The 15,645-nt window shown below is 40.5% G+C and overlaps 1 protein-coding gene and 1 long non-coding RNA gene across 2 annotated transcripts; one reads left to right on the forward strand and one right to left on the reverse strand.

Annotated features, from left to right (window-relative positions):
* The first annotated feature begins 7,548 nt into the window (after positions 1-7,548).
* On the forward strand, positions 7,549-11,765 carry LOC107820027 (uncharacterized). The gene is made up of 3 exons (XM_016646233.2): positions 7,549-7,744; positions 8,514-8,699; positions 11,375-11,765. The coding sequence occupies exons 1-3, from the start codon at positions 7,679-7,681 to the stop codon at positions 11,567-11,569; spliced, it is 447 nt and encodes a 148-aa protein (XP_016501719.1). The 5' UTR covers positions 7,549-7,678; the 3' UTR covers positions 11,570-11,765.
* A 2,179-nt stretch (positions 11,766-13,944) lies between these two features.
* Positions 13,945-15,186, reverse strand: LOC107820028 (uncharacterized). Its single transcript, XR_001655838.2, has 2 exons — positions 15,049-15,186; positions 13,945-14,123 (listed from the first exon to the last, which is right to left on the reverse strand). It is a non-coding gene; the product is annotated as an uncharacterized LOC107820028 (long non-coding RNA).
* Positions 15,187-15,645: the final 459 nt, after the last annotated feature.

A 15,645-nucleotide genomic window follows, 5' to 3' on the forward strand; every position in this document is an offset into this window, starting at 1 on the left:
AATAATTATGTGTCAAATTCAATATTCTGATAATTTTGTGTGTGTTTGTTTTATAATTTAAATTCTTAGTTTTTAATTATTTAATTGTATAAAGTATATATACCTATTGGGTTCCATGCTCACTATTTAAGGCCTAGTAGCACCAAACTATCATGAATAATTATGTGTCAAATTCAATATTTTGATAATTTTGTGTATGTTTGTTTTAAAATTTTAAAATCTTAATTTTTAATTATTTAATTGTACAAAGTATATATACCTATTGGGTTCCAGGCTCGATATTTGAGGCTCAGTAGCACCAAACTATTATTAATAATTATGTGTGTAAAATTCAATATTTTGATAATTATGTGTGTTAAATTCAATATTTTGATAATTATGTGTGTCAAATTCAATATTTTGATAATTTTGTGTGTTTGTTTTATAATTTAAATTCTTAATTTTTAATTATTTAATTGTACAAAGTATATATTTTCATCTGCCAATATAAGCAATACTAAACTACCGGGATTCTACGCTAAAATATTGTACAGTTTACTACGTTAAAAGGTTCTACAATTTACTACGCTAATAAATAATCTAAACTAAATATAAATAACAAATACATTTTAATCACATACCATTCACAAAAATACATATAACATACTAGTTTCGCAAAAATAAAACACAAACCGGCATGGAAACAATAATATCTAAATCCTGATATTAACAAAAAAAAATTATTTCTCAATTTTACATTTTTTTAGAACACTAATATCTAAGTCCGGATAAATATAACATACTAGTTTCGCAAATAAAACACAAAACGACATGGAAACACATTCAATCAACTAATAAATATGCATTATTATATAAGTTTCGACATAAAATAAATCAAAATACCTCGATGTAAGTCTGAAAGAGTGAAACCACAATAATACGATGCTCTACTACGATGTGGGACCTATGTTCTTAACGTTTTGTGTGACAGGTAGGACCCATAATTTTTTTTTAAAAGAAGACCCTGGGAGGGGGGGACCAGAAACTGCTTCAAAGTAAAAAAAATGGGGGAGGGATCATTCTGGTCGAGGAAGATGACGAAGGGGATTACATAATAAGGGGTATAGTGCGCTGTATTTGTACGTTATATATGTCATGGGCGGCTTTCCAACCGTGCCCCATGACCCCTTGGGCACGTCCTGTGGCGTCCTAGCAAGCCTCCCAATGCCTAGCTCCACGGACGGCCTCGTGGTCCTGGTCGCGCCAAGTGACAAGCGCGCATGTGCCTCTGTCGCCCCACCGATATCCCTCGCCAGCGTCCAACCGCAAGCGGATGCCAACAGCGTCGTGCGCGCAGACCCTGATGCCAAAAACTATGCTGTTGACAACGGACCTGTTTCTGCCTTATAGAAAACTAAGTCTTTTTCATTGTAAATATAGAGTAGTTTTATTCCATGTACTTCCATTATGTTTCTCTAGCTTAATCAAGTCTAGTCTTGTAGCTTTGGTTTATTTTTTTTAAGTATTATTAGGGAGGATCAAGCAATCAAACTTTCTAGCAAGAAAACAATTCTCTGTACTGGTGTCTCTCCCCCTCGACACCACGTTGCCTTTCTGTAATAGCTTTCATTAATGCAATCAAGCTTTCTTTCATTCTCAATTCTCATTCATGTTCTCCCAATTGCTCTTGACATTGGTTTTACCGTACGACACTGACAATCTAGTCTAGCGTACGGAGGGGTCCTCAGTTGGCGGACAGCAACTGCACTGACATCAGTTGCTTAGCCTTACGTCGCCCTTCCAAGGAATCTCAGGAAGGCGCCGCGTAACAGTTGGTATCAGAGCCTAGGCTCGACATCGGGCGAGGGAACACATTGCCATTACCATCATTTCTGACCATGGTGAATCATGGGGACCGCATTGCGGCCCTTGAACAGACGGTCGACGGATTATAGCCCATCATGGATATGGTGCCTTAACTAAGAACCAGCCTAGGGCAAAGGTTGGACGACCTGGACCGCAGGGTGCTCCAGGAAAAAGTTGACATAGAAAATATCAGTCGTGACTCCGAGGGAGACCGGCAAACGGTAGCCACAGAGGCAGCCGAAGTTTTTGGAAAATTCGAGGGACTCCAACAGGAGCGTGCCGAAGATTTAGCTTACAGGGAACAAGAGGCAGACAGAGTGACTGCCATGCAACAAACTATTGACGACTTGATAGACAAGCTCAATGTCGTCAATGCTGCTTTACAGGGCCTGCTGCGAGGCGGTGGAAACCAAATTGGGGGCGCTGCAAACCTCACTTCCGCGACACAAAAACTGAAAATTCCTGAGCCAAAGCCATACGGTCGAGCTAGGAATGCCAAGGAAGTGGAGAACTTCATCTTTGACTTCGAACAATATTTCGATGTTGTTGGGGGCCTAGAAGAAGCTAAGAAGGTAGCAATTGCTGCCATGTATCTTCAGGGTGATGTTAAACTCTGGTGGTGGGTGAAATACGAAGCCATCAAGGCTGGTGAAGATGCTCTCGAGACATGGGCAGAACTGAAGGCAGCCATACGCTTACAGTTCTTCCCCGAAAATGTTGAATACAATTCAAGGAGAAAGCTACGGGAGCTCCTCTAGACCAAATCCGTGCGGGAATACGTGCGGGAATTCTCTGCACTCATGCTAAGCATACGCGACATGGGGGACAAAGACAAGCTCTTCACTTTCCTAGAAGGGCTGAAACCTTATGCCAGTATGGAGCTACAAAGACAACGGGTAGATAGTCTGCCCAAGGCAATCCAAGCAGCTGAATGCCTTGGGGACTATCAAATGGAAGCTCGGAAGGATTGGCCTCAGCTGTCTGCCTGAGCGGGATTCAAAGGGGGCCAGTCGAGCAATGGTGGCCCTAGCAAAAGTGGGGGATATCGGGGCTCAATCAAACCTATGGCTCCCTCCACAAGCAGCAACAGTGTTGCGTCTAACAACAATGATCGGGGGAGGAAGCCTCCTTCAGGATGCCGTCATTGCAGCGGACCACATTGGAACAATGAGTGCCCACATGCACAGATGAACGCCCATCAGACTTTTGATGATGGGACTGATGACGACTCAGACGATGCGGATCAGACTGAACCAGTAGGTGCCTTCAATGCAATTGTTGGCTCCATTTCTGAGGCACTAGCAGAGACTAGTGCTGGTATCCGTAAGAAGAAGGACCCATGTCCAGTCACCAAGAAAGGGAAAAAGAAGGCGGATGATGAGACTCCTCTTAAGCACGAGAGGACCTTAATGTTCGTTGAGATGAAGGTGAATGGCAAGCCCATTCGGGCCATGGTAGACACGGGTGCTACCCACAACTACTTAGCCTCGACTCAGGTGGAGCGCCTTGGTCTAGTTGTAGGGAAAGGTAGAGGCCGTGTCAAGGCTATCAACTCACCTCCCCAGCCAGTGGGTGGAATAGCCAAAGAAGTACCGGTGAAGCTTGGCCCTTACGAAGGAAAATTCAACCTGCGCGTGGTGATCATAGATGACTTCGAGTTGATAGTTGGATTGGAATTCCTAAGGCAAACCAACACCATGCATGTATCGTATGCTGACATGTTACTGATGATGGGAGCAAACGGGACCAAGCCCTGCATTATCTCGTGCATGCCCACGAAGATGGCCGTTGAAAACATCTCGGCCTTGTAGTTCAAGAAGGGGGTCAAAAGACATGAACCCACATTCCTGGCAACCCTCTGCATTGAAGATGTAGAACGCTCCTCGGGTCCCATTCCTGAGCCCGTGAAGGAGCTACTACTAGAGTTTGAAGATGTCATGCCACAAGACATGACAAAAGCGACTATCGCCTAGGCGCACTGTGGACCATGAAATTGAGCTGGTGCCGGGCGCGAAGCCACCCGCCCGGGCGCCTTACAGAATGTCACAACCCGAACTCATCGAGCTTCGGAGACAATTGATGGAAATGCTAGACACAGGGATTATCGTGACCTCCAAATCCCCATACGGGTCCCCTGTGCTATTCCAAAAGAAACATGATGGTAGTTTACGACTCTGTGTGGACTATCGGGCTCTAAACAAAATTACTATGAAGAACAAGTACCCTATTCCGCTAATGGCAGACTTGTTCGATAGACTGGGTGGTGCGACGGTATTCACCAAAATAGACCTGAAGACAGGTTATTGGCAAGTTCGGATTGCAGAGGGTGATGAGCACAAGACGACCTGTGTGACAAGATATGGGTCGTACGATTTCCTAGTTATGCCATTTGGCTTGACTAACGCCCCAGCTACGTTTTGCACTTTGATGAACCAAGTCTTTTGAGAGTACATTGATGAATTCATGGTGGTATACTTGGATGACATTATGGTATATATCCAAACATTGGAGGAACACCTGATGCACTTGCGGAAGGTCCTAGCTCGATTGCGGGAGCATGAACTATATGCGAAGCTATCTAAGTGCTCCTTTGCTCAAAAGTAAATTGACTTCCTCGGACATGTCATCGAGGAAGGGCGGATCAAGATGGACCAGCAGAAGATTCAGGCAATCACAGATTGGCCGACGCCCAAAGATATCCATGCCTTGAGGGCGTTCCTTGGTCTATGCAATTTCTATCGGCGATTTGTGAAAAACTACTCCCTCATTGCAGTACCATTGACAGAACTCCTTAAGAAGGTCACGCCTTGGGAATGGGGACCCAAGCGAGCGGAGGCCTTCAACGCATTGAAAGTGGCTATGTCTAGTAGCCCCGTCTTGGCCCTTCCTGATTTGGCCAAGCCATTCGAAGTACAAATAGATGCATCTGACTATGCCCTGGGTGGAGTCTTGCTACAAGAAGGGCATCCTGTAGCGTACGAGAGTCAGAAGCTGAAAGATGCAGAGCGGCGCTATGCCGCCCATGAGAAAGAATTATTGGCTGTCGTCCACTGCTTGCGCCTCTGGAGGCACTATCTGCTGGGGACCCCGTTCGTGGTCAAGACAGACAACACAGTTGTTAGCCATTTCATGACCCAGATGAAGTTGAATGGTCGACAGGCTAGGTGGCAGGAACTTCTAGCTGAATTCCACTTCAACCTGGAGTACCGAAGTAGGAAGACCAATCATGTTGCTAATGCGCTCAGTCGGAGAACTCATCTAGCATCGGTGTGCCTACTCGCCACCCTAAGGGGGAGCGAAGTATCCACCTCCATCAAGGACCAGATACAGGATTTACTCATCAAGGATCCTGCTGCATAGTATTTGGTTGATTTGGTAGGACAGGGCAAGACTCGCCATTTCTACATGGAAGATGGTTTTCTGAAAGTGAAAGGCCACCGACTTTATGTTCCTAAAGGAGGAGATCTGCGAAGGACTCTTCTGGCTCAATGTCATGATACTCTGTGGAAAGACTTGTCACCGTGCATATTATTGGCCTCAAATGGCTGATGACGTTGCTCAGTATGTGAAGACTTGTCTAGTATGCCAGAAGGACAAGTCAGACCGCTTAACACAAGCGGGACTCTTGGAACCACTAGTTGTCCCAAAGAGACCTTGGGAAAGTGTTTCCCTGGATTTCATCACCGGATTGCCCAAGGTCGGAGATCTAATAACTATCTTGGTTGTAGTAGATCGGTTTTCCAAGTATGCTACCTTTATTGCTGCCCCACAATATATATCAGCAGAAGATACAGCTCGACTCTTCTTCTCTCATGTCGTCAAATATTGGGGCCTGCCCAAAGACATTGTTAGTGATCGTGACTCACGCTTCACTAGTAACTTTTGGATCCAACTCTTTAAGTGCCTTGGGTCGAAGCTGAGTCACAGCTCAAGTTTTCATCCGCAATCCGAAGGCCAGACGGAGCGGTTCAATGGTATGTTGGAGGAATATCTCCATCATTTTGTAATCGGATCGCAGAAGAATTGGGTGAAGCTTCTGGATGTTGCTCAACTGTGTTTCAATTCACAAAAGAGCTCTAGTACTAACAAAAGCGCTTTTGAAATTGTTACCGGACAGCAACCGCTACTCCCACACACAGTCAACGCACCAAATATGTCTAAATCTCCTCGAGCTGCTAGCTTCTCAAAATAGTGGAAGCGAAATTTGGAGATAGTGCGGAGCTATCTTGTCAAGGCTCAAAAGCGGATGAAGAGGCATGCTGACCAGAATCGTCGCTTTGTTGAATACCAAGTAGGAGACAAAGTGATGGTCAAAATTCCAAAGCGTTACTTATTTGTGGGGGTCCATGACTCTCACCTATTGCAAAAATACATTGGACCCTTATCCATTGAAAGGCGCATTGGGAAAGTTGCATACCGGGTGGATACCCCAGCTTGGTGGAAAATTCATCCTGTCTTCCATGTCAGCCTCCTGAAACCTTTTCGGGAAGACACGGAGGATCCTTCACGGAGCCAGCTCACAATCCCCAGTATTCGAGGGCCCAATTCAACCGGAAAAAGGCGTGTTGAAGCTATCCTTGATGATAGAGTGATTCATGCCTCAAGGAAAGATCACCAAGAGTTCTTGGTGAAATGGCAGGGCTGTGATGTAGAGGAGAACACTTGGGAGAGGGGAACAAACCTCAAAGCCTACAAGAGCCTATTTGAAGATTATCTTGCAAGTAAGGCGCCGAGGACGTCGCCAACTCAGGTAGGGGAGAATGTCATGGGCGGCTTTCCAACCGTGTCCCATGACCACTTAGGCGCACCTCGTAGCGTCCTAGCAAGCCTCCCAATGCCTAGCGCCACGGACGGCCCCGTGGTCTTGGTCGCGCCAAGTGACAAGCGCGCATGTGCCTCTGTCACCCCAGCGATATCCCTCGCCAGCGCCCAACCACAGGCGGATGCCAACAGCGCCGCGCGCGCAGACCCTGATGCCAAAGACTATGCTGCTGACAACGGACCTGTTTCTGCCTTATAGAAAACTAAGTCTTTTTCATTGTAAATATAGAGTAGTTTTATTCCATGTACTTCCATTATGTTTCTCTAGCTTAATCAAGTCTAGTCTTGTAGCTTTGGTTTATTTTTTTTTAAGTATTATTAGGGGGATCAAGCAATCAAACTTTCTAGCAAGCAAACAATTCTCTGTACTGGTGTCTCTCCCCCTTGACACCGCGTTGCCTTTCTGTAATAGCTTTCATTAATGCAATCAATCTTTCTTTTATTCTCAATTCTCATTCCTGTTCTCTCAATTGCTCTTGACATTGGTTTTCCCGTACGACACTGACAATCTAGTCTAGCGTACGGAGGGGACCTCAGTTGGCGGACAACAACTGCACTGACATCAGTTGTTTAGCCTTACGTCGCTCTTCCAAGGAATCTCAGGAAGGCGCCGCGTAACATATATAGCGTCAAAATACAGCACGCTATACCTGTGTCAATAAATGTTAGTATATATAACGTCAAAATACACCACGCTATACCTTAACGGCAAAAATTACCGTTAAGGTATAGCGTGTTGTGTTTTAGCATTATATATATAATTTTTTTTTACACCTATTTGCATAATTTTTGTCCAAAAAGACAACAAAAAGGTTCCGGATCCGTATCTTTCTGAGGAGACAAGTCGAAGACAAAACCCATCAATACAAGCAATCTTATCATCTCTCTTTTCTTGTTTCTCCGACTATTTTCTAGAAAAAGAAGCTGAACTGCTTTGTGAAAAAAAAAAAAAGATAAGATCAAAACACACCCTTTTGGGTGAAGTTTTGTTCTGATAGTAAAGAGCCTAACAATGGTGGGAATATTTTCAAGATTTTCTGTCAGCAGAAATGGGCATCGTCGAGCTCAAAGTGCCCTTGTGAGCTTCTCTATCCCTCTCTGTTGCTACTCCTTTCTCTGGTTTTTATTCAGTCAATTCTTGATAAAGTTGTTAACTTTATGTAAATTGGCTTGTTTCATGATCTGGGTATCAGGAATTGTTTCTTTATCTCCTTTCTGTATGTTAATTTGATAGTGGTATGAATTGTTTGCTCCTCTTTATTTGAAAAGATATTGACTTTAGATTGACTGATCACACACTCAAAAAAATATTGGTTTTAGATTGTTAACATGTTTTTTTTTCCTTTTTAGTTCATTCTTGGCTAATTCTATGTAAATTGAGTTGTTTTTTGATCTGGGAATCAATAATTGCGTCTTTATCTACATGTTAATTTGATAATGGGATGAATTGTTTGCTCATGTTTACTTGAAAAGATATTGGCTTTAGATCGACTGATTTGGCTTTAGATTATGTGTTAATATTTAGTTTTGGTCTGGATTTTCATATTTATGCTTTTGGAATTTTTATAATTTGATTAGGACCTTTTGAGATGTGGGGTTGACTAGTTCTTGGGTTGTTACTTTCCAAATTGAGTTTGATTTGGACTTTGACTATGAAATTTTGTTTTGCTGCTTACATTTTTGTCCGTAGGATTCGTAATCATTAAAATAAACCGTATTGTTTGTATTTTTAATTTTCAGAGGGATTTGGCTGCTTAAATCAATTGTATCGGATGCTTACTTATTACAGTCCAAACTATATCATCTGGTTTTATTTGTAGTAATTTCTTTTCGATATGAAAGTGCAGGATGAAACAGAAGTGTTGCCTCCAAATACAGAAACAACAGGTGCTGCTACGATAGCTGGAGCTCCCTCTATCACACCTCATGGTATTGAAATTGCAGTTGAGTTCAAACCAGTTGAACACCCGACTGAGCCTCTACACAATGATCTACCAATTCAATGTCCAATACCAGAACCTTCAATACTGAATGTAGGTTTGCTATTCTTTTGTATCACGAAGTTGTGGTAGATATCTAGATATGTAAGTGTGCTGTTGTTTTCCCTATCAAGCATGTGTATTTGATTGCCGGTGTCGTGATAGAGGTGACTCATCACCTATTTCCACATTAAGTTTCTTCTACAGTAAGTTTCTGTATGTGGAAAGTGGAATAAAGCATTCTATATGCAATTATGAAGGTTTAAGAGATGAGCTCCAAAATCTTGCAAATTTTTTAGTATGCTGGCTTTTCAATCTACGGACGTGTGAAGCAACCTCCACTTCCAACCAAGAGGTTGTGAGTTCGAGTCTCCCCAAGAGCAAGGTGGGAAGTTCTTGGAGGGAAGGATACCGGGGGTCTATTTGGAAACAGCCTCTCTACCCCAGGGTAGAGGTAAGGTTTGCGTATACACTACCCTCCCCAGACCCCACTAAGTGGGATTATACTTGGTTGTTGTTGTTGGACGTTTGAAGTATGATGTAGTTATGGAAGCCAGTCAGTCAACTGCATGAAGTCAAAAAAAAAAAAAAATTACGGTCTAATTTGGTGATTACCCAGTAGCCTGCAAGATAGTCCTTCTTACTCCTACTGTCAACTTTAGAGATGATGGCTATATCTGGCATCTAACATGTATATTAATAATGGCATGTCACCACTGTTCTTACATGAGTTGGAGTTAACTATCTTGTAAAGAGAGACACAATGGCTCATGAAAGAATCAGCTCTTGACATTGTTTGTTTCTTTATAGCTGCAAGCTGCTGAACCATTTCCAGTTTTGGGAAAGTATTTGGTTAATTGGCTTTTATTGGTTCGGATGTTAAGATTTTTGTTAGCTGCAAAACATAAATTACCCATCATAATTTGTAGGTTTTCCAAAAGTTCACATGATTCATTGTTATTGGTTACAGTATTCTGTTTATTGGACTTCACTGACAAATCTTTCCTAGAGAATGAATGCTTCGTGCACTTTTTCCTTTTGGGTTGGGGAGTAATGACAAAATAAGAACTTAAGAAATCTAAGAGTGAAAAGCAAGGAAAAGATGTTGTCAACTTCTTTGCACCCTTCTCTGTCTTCCATTCCCCTCGCTTCATTAATATCTTTTTTCCATCCATCTGAACAAGACAAACTGATATTTATAATCAACATTGCAATTGAAATTGTTTTCTCTAGTTTCATACTTTACATCGACTCTGTCACACAATTTCCAGTTGTAAAGCCTCTTTGTTGTTTTTCTCTTTCTCTTTTTGCTGTACAAAAATTTGTTACCAGTTTTCTTTTCATTAAGCATCTGTACTAGTCTCCTCATAATTGGGAAGTATCGAGTCTCCTCCCACTGTCCTCACCCGGGTCTTAGCTCCATCATACATGTCCTTAATCACCCTAGTGTAAGTTACAGGAACCCCTCTAGCCTCCAAACATCTCGATAGAATCTTCATTGGGACTTTATCGTATGCTTTTTCTAGGTCAATGAACACCATATGTAAGTCGCTCTTCCTCTCCCTATACCGCTGCATTAATCTCCTTACAAAATGAATGGCTTCCGTGGTCGTTCGCACCGGCATGAATCCGAACTGATTCTTGAAAATAGACACGCTCCTCCTCACCCTACTTCCACCACCCTCTTCAGTTTGATACCCCTATAGTTATTGCAATTATGGATATCACCCTTGTTCTTGTACAACGGAGTCATCGTACTCCACCTTCATTCTTCAGGCATCTTCTTCGTCCTAAAAATAACATTAAACAACCTAATAAGCCACTCCAAGACTGCCCTGCTTGCGTTCTTCCAAAATTCCACCGGAATTTCGTCTGGCCCGCTCGCTCTTCCCCTGCTCATTTTACGCATGGCCCACTTGACCTCCTCAACCTTTAGCTTCTCTAATTCAATTTGTTGTCGTGGTCCACATACCACTCACGTCCCCACTACTCCTCCAGACCCCAATAGCCAACAACTTCTCCCCCAACTCCTAAGCTTTTTCCTTCGTCAAGGCTCCTCACTTAACTTAAATTGACCATACACAACCCTCTTTTTCCTCTTCGTATGAGGAGGCAGCCCGATGCACTAAGCTCCCGCTATGCACGGGGGCCCGAGGAAGGGCTGGAAAAGGGTCTATTGTTCGCAGTCTTACCCTGCATTTCTGCAAGAGACTGTTTCCATGGCTTGAACCCGTGACCTTCTGGTCACATGGCAGCAACTTTATCAGTTACGCCAAGGCTCCCCTTCCGTATGAGGAAAGAATAACAATAAAAAATTTGTATAAGGAAAGAAAGGGGTTTGCTGCAACTGCTGTACGAAAGACTCATACTTTTCTCGATAGTGTACACAAATGGTTCCAGAGTTGGCAGAGTCATAAGACCTTAATTGGTCACTTTTGAGTGAAGGATAATGTGATTAGAAAATCATACGCCAGTTGCCATTTATATGCTTTGCTTGTTTTCTTCCTCTGTTGGTTATATAATGCGTCTATGCTCAACTATTGGATATAGTGGTATGGTTTGTCAAAACCAATGAAGCATTTAATTTATCTTGTTTGAGAGAACAACATAATTACTTTGTATTTGTCGAGAAATAATATGGTTGTGTTGTCTCTCTAGCCCCTTTCTATACCTGTATATCTACTTCTTAGGACTTCTAACTGGGAACTTACATGTTGTGTCACTCACAGGATGGAAGAATATGGAAGGAGCGAGTGTCTGCAGTAAGAAGAAGGGCAGATATTCCAGTTATGCAGGAAGGAACAACTGCAGAGCCTGAGGCAGCTGGAACAAGACCTAGACCACCCATGAATCGTGTTATTCTTCCATCAATCAGCGCGCCCGAACACAGTATCCTCAAGCTCTTGGAGGAATCTGGAATTTAGCTGATGCATTGCTGAACCTGTGGCAGAGTACCTCTGCTATACCAGATAAACATGATGTTTCATACTTTACTTCTTTCCAAGTTTCTCTCTTGCTTTATATGAAATGCTTGTAATTTAAATTTTTATAGGAAACTTAACACATTTGCATGTAAATATTATTTCATACTGATTCAAAATTTAGTGTCCATTTACTTGTTATGGTTTTTGTTAGCTGATTGTATCTTCTATTCATGTTTTATAATGACACTGTCTGTGATAAATTTACTCATAAGGCATGCCATCGTATTTATTTGGTGATTAGAATTAAAATATACATGTCAAATCCATAAATAATTCGAAACAGTCTCAAAGGTTGTTTATAATAATACCTGTAGGTGTCTATACACCCCAGAAGCTGAGTTTCTTATACTGGATTTAAAATTTTTGAGTGGATCTAAAAATTGGAACTCTTGAGCTCGATAATTTGTACCGAAGGAATTGAAAATCCGGTGAAATTTGGGAAATGTTAGATATTAAGATTTAAGACGGGATGGAAGTCAAATAGAGATCAAGCATGTGAATTTTATGTGAATTCATAGATAGCAAATCGATTGATCCAGATGCTGCCCTTTTGCATTCTTTTCCATATGCACTAGTATGGGTTCGAAATGGTGCACTTATTTTGAAAACAGACAATATCATATTCCTTCACCCTGCATTAGCACTTAAAACTGTGGTTTTGTAGAAAAAATGCTGCTGAATTCTTCAAAATGGAGTAGATCTTTCTTCATTGTAAACTGTTTTTTTCATTATGAATTATGTATAACGTCTGATGGTATTTTATGGGGAAAATTGTATTGCTTCTTCTGATGTGTTCGTCTCTGAAATTAATAAGCAAAGTCAATTGCTTTTACTGAGAGAAACCATGTGCTAGTATGATTTGTTTGTCAAGAATGGTCAGTCTTGCTTCACGCATCAGAATTTCATTTAGGATTGTACAGCCTTTAACTCTTCCTTTCTTCAAATTGACTTCTATTGAGGTATGCATACATTGTGAATGCATTATGATTTTACTCAAGGGTGTGGTCTAGTGGTCAATGAGGTGAAATGAAAATCATGAAGCTTAGTGCTCAAATCCAGCAGAGGCATAAAAAGATGAGTGATTTCTTCCATCTGCCTAAACCTTGGTGTGCGTAGTTACTCCTTACCAGTATTGGTGAGAGGTAGTAGGTATCCCGTGGAACTATAATCCCGTGGAGTTAAACATTGGAGGCCTGGGCAAAGGTAAATAAGACGGGGGGAGACTCTTCATTGATTGAACTATACATGTGTGATAGAGACACCAAATATGGTTTTCCCCCAGCTGTGTAGAGTTGATATGGAAATTTAGAAGAGCAATTGAACATCAAATGGATGCTTAACTGTGGGATTCAGAAGGTGTTCCCATGATTCATCCATGACCTCCATTGCCATCCCTGATGCATTTCATGGACATTGCTCGTGTCAAGTTTCCCATTACTAACTCCTATATTAGTTGAATGAACTGATGCAGAAGAGCTGAAAATGAAGACAAGAAGAAGAAGGCAGCAAAAAGGTCTAAACTGCTGCCCCATTGTGTTGTTGATATGTGTTTCTTGGATACTTTTGGGGTTTCTTATTTCTTCATTTAAGAAGTGACAAGAAAGATCATTTTAGATCACACAACAAGTCACCCTCTGAATATTGATAGCTTGTGTTAGACCTGTGATTATTGACTGTTTTGTTTTATTGTGGGTGTCATTATCTACTCGTGTTACTGTCATCATTCTGTTCGTTGGAGTTATGTTGCTGAAATGAATGCATTAAGGTTTTGAGTCATGAACCTTGAGGGGACAATTATCTTTTCTAATTTTATAAATAATAGTAAATAATATCAAAGAGACAACTTATTAGTGATAATGGAAAAGGTTAAAACACACTTCTTACCTACCAAGTGGAGGGAAGAATCCCATCATAGGAAATTTAGAATGTACGTTGAAAATACAGTCAAACCTTTTTATAATAGACTTGTTTGTTCCGATAGTTTTTGATTGTTATAGCGAAATGATATTATCAATAATATAAATTATAGTATAAGAAGAAAGTTTGGCTAATATAAATTATAGTATAAGAAGAAAGTTTGGCTTAAAAAAAAATGACTGTTATAGTAAAGTAATGTTATAGAAGATAACTCTTATAAAAAAGTTTGACTGTATATGAAAAAAGATGTTGACAAGGGTCAACGGAGTGACTTAAAACCATGAAAGATAAGGGTTCAATAATATATTGTGTTAGTTGATTTTAATAGGTATTAATGCAATAGCTGAGATATGTACAAGCTGATCCAAACATCATTGTTATTAAAATAACAAAGAATGTCAAAAAATATCAATTTCTTTTCATCCATTTTTTTTCCTTTAATCTCTTAAAGACTAAATATACTGAAATTTTAAGTTGATTCTTTTGATTTATAAGGGACAAAAATATCAATTGCTGTGAACTTGTTTGAATCCTTTCTGCATTCCTTTCATTTTGTTGACTTATCCTCCTCCTTCTTCTTCTTGCATCGAAACAAAATCAAACCTTAAGTTAGACAAAACACTTGTAAGCTCACAGTTGGATATCTTGTTTCTCAAATTATTGATTTTCTCGTCATATCTTACGTATATGTCGGCAAATAGTATCGAATTAACCTTATGTTTCTTTTTATCTTTTTTATAAGAGAGTTGATTCTTTAAAGATGGTAGTGACTACTTTTGTAGTAATGGTAAAAATTTTAGCAAGTAATTCAAAGTTATTAGTAAACTATATATGTATGTTACATCTGATTAATATGCCCTGCTCAGTGCTCACTGTCATATTGTCCTTTGCTTCAACAAGAAGGGGAATAATTCACTTTTGGCAATTGGGAGATATTGATTAGGAAGTTTCATCTCTAAAACACAAGAAATAAATTAGCATTGTTGACCATGTGGTATAATGATAGTTTTATCAAGAATAATGATGAGTCTTATAGTACATGCTGTAACAGTTAATTAATTTTTATTAAAAATAATTAATATAACCCGGCCCTTTTGTACACTGCATTAAGCAATGATGCACAAACTCACCATTCGGTCATTTCTATTTCACTTTCTTAGTTTTCCTTCGTGTGCTTCGATTCTTGAAGAATCACAATGTGAACAATGTTTCTTTATTTTAGCATGTCCGATCATTAGCACAAGAAATAGAAATTAAGGTCACCATATGATACTTAAGACATGAGCCAAACTAGGGGTGGCAAATGGGCGGTTTGGGCTGAATTTGGGCGGGTTAAGATTGGTTAGGTCAATAAATGGGTCATTAAACAACCCAGCCCAAAGTGTACTTGGGCTAAGATGGGCTGGGTTAAGATGGGCTAACAATGAGTATAATCCAACCCCCAACTTGACCCATATTTTAGAATCATGCTCATTTTGCATAAAAAAAAAAAGGCCTCTTACCTCAAATTGCCAGCCCTAAGCCAAACGTATAAAAAGTCTATAAGACACTCGGAATACAATATGGTAATTAAGAGAACCATTTTCCATCAACTGTAAGACTAACATCAAGATTAAGAAGAGCTAAACTGGCAATTCAGGTATATCGAAACGATGATTAATGGTGGGATTAACAAGGTGTTTTTGAGGACCCCGATTGCTTCCATGATTCATCCATGGCTTCTTTTGCCACCTTTGATGAACTCCATGGACATGCCTTGTACCTTGTTTCCCATGAACTGAGGAACCAAAAATGAAGACAAGAAGAAGAAGGAAGGTGCAAAAAAAGTCTCAACTTGATGACCATATTTGTGTTGTGGTTTTAGATTGAATGCCTTTCTCTTGTGAGAGCTAAGAGGATTTTAATAGAGGAAAAAGTGTTACCTTTCCTTCAATTACAAGTCACAAGATAAATGTTCTTTTTTTTAGCTCACATCACATGTATCACTCTGTATATTGATTGCTTTTGTTGGACCGTGACGTGATTATTGTTGTACTAGTTCCTTTCTTTCGTTTTCTCTTTTTTGATTCCTTGGCATAATTGTTGTAGTAGTTGTTTGG

This window comes from Nicotiana tabacum, chromosome 1, assembly GCF_000715075.1.
Source record: "Nicotiana tabacum cultivar K326 chromosome 1, ASM71507v2, whole genome shotgun sequence".
Lineage (NCBI taxonomy): Eukaryota > Viridiplantae > Streptophyta > Magnoliopsida > Solanales > Solanaceae > Nicotiana > Nicotiana tabacum.

Bases quoted from the DNA above. Each gene is read 5' to 3' on its own strand.
- LOC107820027 (XM_016646233.2), top strand. From the start codon at position 7,679: ATGGTGGGAATATTTTCAAGATTTTCTGTCAGCAGAAATGGGCATCGT. The intron at 7,745-8,513 runs GTGAGCTTCTCT...ATGAAAGTGCAG, and splicing joins GTCGAGCTCAAAGTGCCCTT to GATGAAACAGAAGTGTTGCC. The intron at 8,700-11,374 runs GTAGGTTTGCTA...TGTCACTCACAG, and splicing joins CAGAACCTTCAATACTGAAT to GATGGAAGAATATGGAAGGA.